The sequence below is a fragment of the Girardinichthys multiradiatus genome, chromosome 22, assembly GCF_021462225.1.
Source record: "Girardinichthys multiradiatus isolate DD_20200921_A chromosome 22, DD_fGirMul_XY1, whole genome shotgun sequence".
NCBI lineage: Eukaryota > Metazoa > Chordata > Actinopteri > Cyprinodontiformes > Goodeidae > Girardinichthys > Girardinichthys multiradiatus.
The window spans coordinates 43,115,108-43,124,903 of record NC_061814.1 but is presented as its reverse complement, the minus strand read 5'-3'; the positions used below and the strand labels follow the sequence as shown (position 1 = coordinate 43,124,903).

Sequence of the window (9,796 nt, the reverse complement as noted above, 5' to 3'; positions counted from 1 at the left end):
CTGATGGAGAGAACAAACACAATCCAGCTGCAATTATTGATCATTTATTGACACTTTGATGATGACTCCAGAATGAGTGATGGACAGTTTGAAGATGGTTGAATGTGAGCTGCTTTGTTGTCATGAATCAAATGAAAAAACACACTTACACTTCCTCAGACCTGGTGTCAACCATCGGACTCCAGCAGGCTCCACCCTGAAAGGTGGAGGAGGGTCAGACCATCAGTCTCTTCCAGCATGCAAACATGGACATTACATAACGGAATGAACAAATAACTTTATTACTAAGCACTTTTGACAAACATGACTACAAAGGACTGTACAAGATAAAATGAACGTAATAAAAATCACATGATATAAGTGAATAAAAAAAAAGAGTCAAGTCAAGTTTAATTATATGGCAATTTTCAGCAACAAGGCACTCAAAGCGTTGTACATGAGGAAAAACATTACAATGATACAGAAAGTCAAACACAGAAAAACAAATCAAATGACATTAATAATCCATGGGAATTTACTGGTAAGAGCTGGTTCTAATCCAATCTTTCTAATAGAGGTAATTAGCTCATTAAGTCCTCTGTGGTAAGGAATTCATCCTGTGCTAGAAGAAAAATTATAATATTAATCTTTGAGGTCGCTGGTATGAAGCGCCTGTTGTCCCATCATTCAAATGGTAACAGTCATGGGCGCTCACTGAAGTCTAAGTAGAGAAGCTGGGTCACTGGTATAAAACAGTTTTAGTCCAAACTTTTTAAATACTAATAATGTTTGGCTTTCACTGGTATGAAATAGTTGTAATACAATCCTTCTAAGAAATCTAAAAATCTCCTGTCATTGGTGTAAAAACAGCTTTAGTCCAAATTTTCAAATATTAATAATATTTGGCTTTCGCTGGTAATCCTTCTGAGAAATCTGAAAATCTATGAAAAGTAATGAAATCACACATATAGTAAGATAGGAATAAGATAGGAGAAAAAAAAATCATATTTCAGACTTTATTCTTAGCAGAATAGAGTCTGAGACAATAGTAGTACAAAAAATCCTCAGCAGGGGTGAACAACACACACATAAGTAAAGATAAAGCAAGGGTACGGTGGAATCTTGAGGGTGTGAATATATATAGTGTATATAATATATATAAGTCTGAGTGTGTTTGCAAGCATTAGACTGTCAACACTGATAGAAGCACCATTGTCCTTGAGAAGAGAGGTGGAAGTTTTATCAATCGGCCGCATAGTCCTATCAGCACACAGCTGGTAGGGGAGTGCTGGGGAAGAGCGTCACGTTTATATAATATCCAGGAGATATTTTATCGATAGCCAGTTAGCAGAAGTTGCCAAGGCCACATTGAGGCGCCAGATTTAGAAAAACAATAAATGTTGTGTTTCAGGCAGTTGTGAATGTCCAACTACTTTAAGAGTTTTACTCGTATGTCTCAATTGCGAATCCAAATAGCCAAATTTCTGGTACTTTCCATAGATCTCGAGGGTACAACTTCTCCAAGATTATATCTTTTAACCTCTGAGTCCAACCGCTGCCAGGCTGCAATTCTGTTCAAGAATCGTGTCCAGCTTGCGATTCTGCTCTCTTAACATTTCAGTCTGAGTGTTGATCGCTCTACAGATTCCATCCAACATCGCAGAAAGCTTTGGAACGCTTTGAACAGCTGCCCACGTTTTGCGAATCACTCGATAAGCCAGGTAACCACCAACTCCAAAAAGTAGAAATCCTGTTATCAAAAGTCCAAATATGTAGACATTTTCTACGTCCGCAACCGACATCGTAGTCAGGAACACAATCTTCCACTGCTACCAAAAATCCATTGTGTATCCAGAGAAGAACGTCCCATCTGGACAAGAGGGTCTCCTTTACCCTGTCTTCCCATCAAAAAAAATTTATCAATTATGTTGAGAGACCAGCTGACCAAATCCATAATTTACAAGTTTGGAGGATATGCAAAGCGAGGCTCTGAGAAAAATACAGACAAAAAGCAGAAGCAGGGATCAGCAGGGAGGGAGAGAAAACACGTTTGTCTTCCACCGAGAGCAAGAGGAAAGATAATTAGATATAAAAAAGAAAAACTTTAGTTAAACAAAAGCCAACTAGATAGTTGTGTAGTGAAATTTTCTTATCAAAGTGGGAGAGAAAATTAACTCATTAGAAGAGAAAATCCGGACTTTGTCTTTATAAGTTTTATTCAAAGGCATTCAGCGTTTGAAGACCCTGTCACTGAGGTTAGTCAGTGAAGCAGAGCCCCGATCAACATTTACACACAGTATTTAAAGAGTATGTGGGTGTTACCTCAACTTCAAATAGTCTGTGTTTTATGGCCCTAGACCCTCCTCGGGTCAGAGGTAACAAAGTTATCTACGAGCAGACCATCTGCTCTTCCTGAGACACAACCCTCCAGGATGTGTTTTAACCATTAAACGTCTGATAATGGTTTTACAGACCAACTCCTCTAGGTAACAAAACACAGAGGTCAGAGGGGAGAGAGGTAAGGGAAGTTCAGAGCATTGAAAGAATTTTCCACAACAGTTGCAATCGTTTTTATAAGAATTTTTGTGAATCAATCAAACTCTTGGTTTGACTGTTGAAAAAGTGTCTTCCAAAACCTCAGGACCACAACATTAAATGTTCTTGCTTGTTTGAATGCATTGCTACCTGGCTGCAGCATCCTATAGTATTTGTAAAAGGTTACGAAATATTTGGAAAGTCTAGCATAACAAGGCATCACAATAGTATATTCATGAAAAAAACAAAGGCATGGAAAATTTGTACAAGTTTATTTGATGGTTTGACAGGTCTGAGTTTCATGATGTTCTTTAACTGAAAGAAGCATGATCAGAAGAAATATTTTCTATGCGAGTGCAGGGTTAGCATAAACATTTAAAGCCAAATTCTCAACATTGCATTTTGTGGAAGTATAAAAGGAGGAAATCACTTGGCTGATGTTTAAATCTGCTTCGGGTCGAGCTATAATGATTATTTCAGCTTTACTAAAATAAAAAAAGATCATTATCAACCAGTCGGTCTTTCATCTGAGTAATGTAGTTGATCATATTAAATAACTTATTGAGCTGGTTTGATTTGAAAGACACATTCAATTGACCTTAGCTGTCGAAACAATAGAGCAAGTTCAATTATATTGTTTCTTCATCTCTCTAACTCAAAATAAATCTAATATAATACATCATAAAGCTTTTTACTGTATCACAGAGTTTGGCAAGTGACTCAAACATGTGACCAAATTGTAACAGCGGTTCATTGTAATTGGATCCCAGTTATAAAACAATGCAATCAAGTTCAGTTTGTTATTTTTTAAGAAAACCCGATTGTATCAAGTGGCTTGTATTAAGTTGTTATCTTTGCAGCAATCCCTCATTCAGAACAGCAGGAAGTAAAAGTCCCCTAAAAAAGGAGGTTGAAATGCTTTTCATATTCATTAGCTTTTACAGAGCTAATGACTTATGACTAATGCCACCCATTACCCTATTAAGACAGTGTCTCGCCCACGGCCAAAATTGAATAGATTAAAAAATTATCTAAAAAAGAGGAAATCATGAAAATCTCATAAAAATAAACACAACTCAGACTGAAAACAAAAATAAAACAATTAAATGTGGCTTACTGAACATAAGATCTCGCTCTACAAAGACTTTGATAATTAATGACTTAATTTGTGACAATCAGATTGATTTATTTTGCCTCACAGAAACCTGGCTGCAGAAAGAGGATTATGTTACTATAAATGAGTCAACTCCTACTAATTATTTACATATTCACATTCCTCCAAATATTGGGTGAGGAGGAGGAGTAGCAACCATCTTTCAGTCCGATTTATTGATTAGTGCCAGACCAATCAATATCTACAATTCTTTTGAATATTTAGTCCTTAGTTTTGGAACAATGGAAATAACTTAGATCCTTTATCAGGCTCCTCTCCTGTGGAACCAGCTCCCGGTTTTGGTCCATGAGGCAGACACCCTGTGTCGGGGAAGGACTGTGGGTCGGACCAAAGCGCAGACAAGAACTCGGTAGTCGCATCATAGTTACTTCCTTGTTTATTCATAAAAGTCCAAAATGTAACAAAACACACTGCAGGGATGAAACAAGGACTAGAATCAAAACTTGCGCAAACCTGCAGGTACTCATAGCAAGGCATAGCATAGTCCAAACGAAGCATAGGTATCCAAAGCGTAGCATAAACGAAGCATGAACAGAGCATAGACATAGAAACGTAGCATAGAAACGTAGCATAAACGAAGCATAGACATCACCGACATAGAAACAAGGAACCAGCGAGGAACTAAACAAACAGAACAACTAATATACACAGAGCACAGAGAGGGGAACAAAAGGCAGGTAATCAAAGAAACAGGGAACAGGTGTGACAAGGAACAGGTGAAACAAATACAAAGGCTGAGGATGGGTGAAAGGACTAAACAAACAACAGAAAACACAAACTAAGCAAGAGAATAAATCAGAGGAGGAAATAAAGAACTAGAATAACTATGAACTAAAGTAAACAGAGAAACTAGAGGGGAACATAGAAACAATAACCTAAGAAATAAACAAAGAGCCATAAGGAGAATCAAAATTACAAAATAAACCAACAAGTCCAAAATGTCACTCCATGACACCCTGTCTACTTTTAAGGCTAGGGAAGATGGTCAAAATTGATGGGAAGATGGATGGGGCCAAATACAGGACCATTCTGGAAGAAAACCTGTTGGAGTCTGCAAGAGACCTGAGACTGGGATGGAGATTTATCTTCCAACAAGACAATGATCCAAAACATGAAGCCAAATCTACAATGAAATGGTTCACAAATAAACGTATCCAGGTGTTGGAATGGCCAAGTCAAAGTCCAGTCCTGAATCCAATTGAGAATCTGTGGAAAGAGCTGAAAACCGCTGTTCACGAACGTTCTCCATCCAACCTCACTGAGCTCGAGCTGTTTTGCAAGAAAGAATGGGCAAGAATTTCAGTCTCTCGATGTGCAAAACTGATAGAGACATACCCCAAGCGACTTGCAGCTGTAATTGCAGCAAAGGGTGGCGCTACAAAGTATTAACACAAGGGGGCCGAATAATATTGCACGCCCCACTTTTCAGTTTTTTATTTGTTAAAAAAGTTTGACACATCCAATAAATTTCATTCCACTTCACGATTGTGTCCCACTTGTTGTTGATTCTTCACAAAACATTAGAATTTTATATCTTTATGTTTGAAGCCTGAAATGTGGCAAGAGGTTGACCAGTTCAAGGGGGCCGGGTACTTTCACAAGGCACTGTATGTACCTGACTTTTGTGAAGTGCCTTGAGACAACATGTGTTGTGAAGTGGTGCTATATAAATAAAACTGAATTGAATTGAGTTTTTCTCATCAAAAGTGCAAAGCACTAAAACCACTTCTGTTTGTTGTTTTGTACCATCCACCAGGCCCTTACTCTCAATTTTTAGATCAGTTTTCAGACTTTTAACATTCATGTTGACACTGAAGGTGATAGCTTAAATATAGCCTTTAATGCTGTCTTAGAATTGGCTTTCCTCAAAACAAACCTACCCACCTTTGTCATCATTCTCTGGACCTTGTGCTGACATATGGCATTGAGTGTAAAGACATAACAATATTTTCTCATAAAACTGTCCTGTCTGACCATTTTTTAATGACCTTTGAGTTTAATTTAACCGAGTACTCCACACCTGAAAGGAAATTTCATTATAGTAGATCATTATCAGACAATGTTGTAACAACCTTTAAAGAATCTGTTCCACTTTTAATTTCCTCATCACAGAAAAGCACAGTGGAGGGCAATAATTCTGTTTCTGCCTCTTTACAAATTGATTCTCTTGTTCATAGTGTTACTTCATCATTGCGTGATGCATTAGACAATGCAGCCCCCTTGAAAAAGAAGGAATTATTATTAATAATTATTCATAGGAGGCTAGCTCCCTGGTTTAATTCAGAACAACATACTTTAAAGCACAATGTTAGAAAATTGGAGAGAAAATGGCGCTCTACACAGCTAGAAGATTCCTACTTAATCTGGAAAAATAGCCTATTGTTGTATAAAAAGACCCTTCGCTAAGCTAGAACAGCTTATTTCTCATCATTAATAGAAGAGAACAAGAATAATCCTAGGTTTCTCTTTAGTACAGTTGCTAAACTTACACAGAGTCATAGCTCTGTTGAGTCATCCATTCCCTTAGCTCTTAGCAGTCATGACTTTATGGGATTCTTCTTAAATAAAATTGATTCTATTAAAAATAAAATCTTTGACATACTCCCGAAGATGATTACTTCATCCTCATCAATTGAGACAACATTGGAAGTAACTGTAGAACCTGATCTGTGTTTGGACTGTTCTGATCCAGTGGAGCTTCCTGAGTTATCAGAAATATTAGCTTCATCTAAACCTTCAACTTGTATGTTAGACCCAATCCCAACCAAACTATTTAAGGAAGTGTTCCCTCTGATTACCAGCCCAATTTTAGGTATGATTAACCTATCCTTAGTAAATTGATCAGAACCACAGGCTTTTAAGGTAGCTGCAATTAAACCTTTACTTAAGAAACCTTTGCTTGATCAAGATAATTTAAGAAATTGCAGACCTATATCCAATCTTTTGTTCTTATCTAAAATTCTTGAGAAAATAGTTGCTAATCAAATGTGTGAACATTTACACAGCAATGGCCTGTTTGAAAAGTTTCAGTCAGGCTTCAGAGCTCATCATAGCACTGAAACAGCTCTGCTGAAAGTCACTCATGATATTCTCCTAGCCTCAGATAATGGACTTGTGTCTGTACTGGTTCTGTTAGATCTCAGTGCTGCATTTGATACAGTCGATCACAAAATTCTCTTAGAAAGGATATGCTGTAAGGATCAGGGAAACAGCACTAGGCTGGTTTAAATCTTATTTGTCTGACAGATTCCAGTTTGTTTATGTAAATGATAAATCATCTTTAAACTCCAGGGTTAATTGTGGAGTACCACAGGGTTCAGTACTTGGGCCAATTCTCTTTACTATTTATATATGCTTCCAATAGGTCAAATTATCAGGCGGCATAGGATAGATTTTCACTGTTACGCTGATGATACTCAGCTTTACTTATCCATAAATCCTGATGAACCCAACCAGTTAGATAGACTACAAGCATGTCTTGAACACATAAAAACTTGGATGACTTTAAATTTTCTGCTGCTAAATTCAGACAAGACAGAAGTTGTCGTCTTTGGACCAGAGTCTTTGAAACAGAAACTGCTTAGTCAATCACTTAACCTGGATGGCATTAAATTGACCTCCGTCAATAATGTAAAAAACCTAGGTGTTATCTTTGACCTGCACATGTCATTTAAATCCCAAACTAAACAGCTTTCTAGGATTTCCTTCTTTCACCTCTGGAACATTGCCAAAATTAGAAATATCCTATCCAAGAGGGAATGCTGCAAGTCACTGACTGGATGCAATCTGCTGGGTTTCCTTAGACCAAAAAACTTTTTATAAAATTTGAATAAATAACTAACTCTGACTGCACTGTTCAACGGTTAGGACTAATTGGAATGTATGTACCTGACTTTTGTGAAGTGCCTTGAGATGACATGTGTTGTGAATTGGCACTATATAAATAAAACTGAATTGAATTGAATCCAGGAGTGACCCTGAAAAACTATTCCATGCATGCGTTACTTCAAGGCTGGACTATTGTAATTCTTTACTATCATGACGTCCTCAAAATGCATTTAAAAGCCTTCAGCTGATCCAAAATGCTGTAGCAAGAGTTCTGATGAAGATTAAAAAGAGAGATCATATTTCTCCTACTTTAGCTTGCCTTCATTGGGTCCCTGTTAAATCCAGAATAGAATTTAAAATTCTCCTTCTCACATAAAAAGCCCTTAATGATCTAGCTCCATCATGTTGGGAACACAGCCATGGGTTTCAACATTAAACTCCGGTACGGACTCTTCTGGAATTTTCAAAATAAAATGCATTAACCTTCTTCCGGCACAGCCAGGAAACGGGATAACTGTGGACTTCCTGTGATGCCACTGCCCAAATAAAAGCACAGCTGTTGCTACATCCGCTCTCTTCCACTGTTCCTCTTTGCGGGACCGGGATCGGAGAGGCAGCGCACTGATGTCTCTTTGCTGGCAAAAAGACATAACTCTTCAACTGGATCCAAGAGTGTCATAAGATCACGCGATCATATGCACAAGTTAAGTATGAGTGGATAACTGTTTGTGTACCCAGTATTTATTCATAAAACGGGAATTAAGGAACACGCCTGGCTTGACTTTCTCTCTCTGAGGCCTGCAGAAGCAAACGGTGTCCCAGAGAAGTCCCTGCAGAGACGTTGTCTTTACAAGCCGAGTGAAGCGGTTTTCCTTGCCTGAGAGGAGGACATACGAGTAGCCGCACCAGCATCGTTACGGCAACGTGCAGTGTGGTTGGCGGACACAACGAGCCGTCTTTCATCCACAGCTCCAGTGGTTAGCTGGAAGCTAACCCTTTGTTCACAGAGCTGTTTTCAAATTTCATCATCGCCCGGACAGCTTTTCCTCAGCACAGTTCATACGAGGTGGGGTTTGGCAGAGCAGAAAAAGAGAAGGATTTAGATTGAAAGGATCTAAACATTTTTCATTTTATGAAGTTTGGTTTTGTTTGTGTTGAACTCAGCTATCTTGGTACGAGCAGAATATCTGCAGCACACATGTTCAGTTTTGTGTTCTTTGTGTGTTTTTAAAGTTAAGACAATCTTTATTTAAAGGTTGATTTTAAACACAGAAGATTGATCATAACGCGCCGTCCGCGCTTATTTATTTTAACCCTTTTATTGACTGTATTTTTAAAGGTGTGTGTTTGATTCTGGTGCTAAGCTATCAGCTTCTTTGTTAGCTTCAACTGCTAACAGGTAAGGACACGTGCTTGCTGCCAAATAATATTTACCCAGAAAGGTTTAGTTTTCAGTCCAGTAAATAATGTGTCCCTAACATAATTTTACTAAATCTGATAACTAAGTAAACACCATGAAGCTCATTTCTCCAGAAAGATTTGGCTCTTTTCCAAAATATGTCCTTAAATGTTTTACCATTCCTTTAATAATATTTCATCAAATATTATTTTAATAAATAAAGACAGCTAATTAAACACCGTTGAGAAATGGTCATCCAGAAGGTTGGTTTTATTCAGCAGATCATTATTCAAAACATAATTTTATTAAAATAATATTTTATCTGATCTTACATTGTGAAGGGTTGTCTAAATGTTTGATGATTATTGCTTAAGTTGGTTCCAAGACTAACTTAACTTCATTTCCAGATTCTTCAAGATAATCCTTGGTTCTCAAACATAAACATTGCATGGTAATGTTGCATCACTCTTTTGGTCATGATTTTTAATCATCTTTAATCAACTTGTTTATATTGTACATACCCCATTAGTCTTCCTTATTCTTTAATTCTGCTTGGTAGTTTAGTTGGATTGTTTTAGCATAGTAAAGAGTTTGTTGATTGAAATATGTTTGACTTTGAGTTGACTTATTTTTGTCAAAAAATACTTGTATTTTAAGAAATTGTGTGAATTCATTCCATGTGTGCAGAGTTTATGCTGTTCAATAATGTCAGAGCTTGTCTCACACCTTTCTATTTTGTCCTAATACCATCGCCTTAATGGGCTGGTATTCACAGGACAACCCTTAACAGACCCAAATATTATTTGATTAAATATTAAAATATTAATATTAAATATTAAATAATATTCTCAGATTCATAATCCCAACAATCATAAATAAGA

General features: G+C 37.2%; 1 protein-coding gene across 1 annotated transcript in view; it reads right to left on the bottom strand.

The window, feature by feature from the left end:
- LOC124858894 (NLR family CARD domain-containing protein 3-like) overlaps nucleotides 1-9,796 on the bottom strand; it is a 31,575-nt gene that overhangs the window by 2,842 nt on the left and 18,937 nt on the right. The window contains exon 9 of the mRNA XM_047351221.1: nucleotides 150-196. Coding sequence (XP_047207177.1) covers nucleotides 150-196 — 47 coding nt within the window. The remainder of the gene's footprint in view (nucleotides 1-149; nucleotides 197-9,796) is intronic.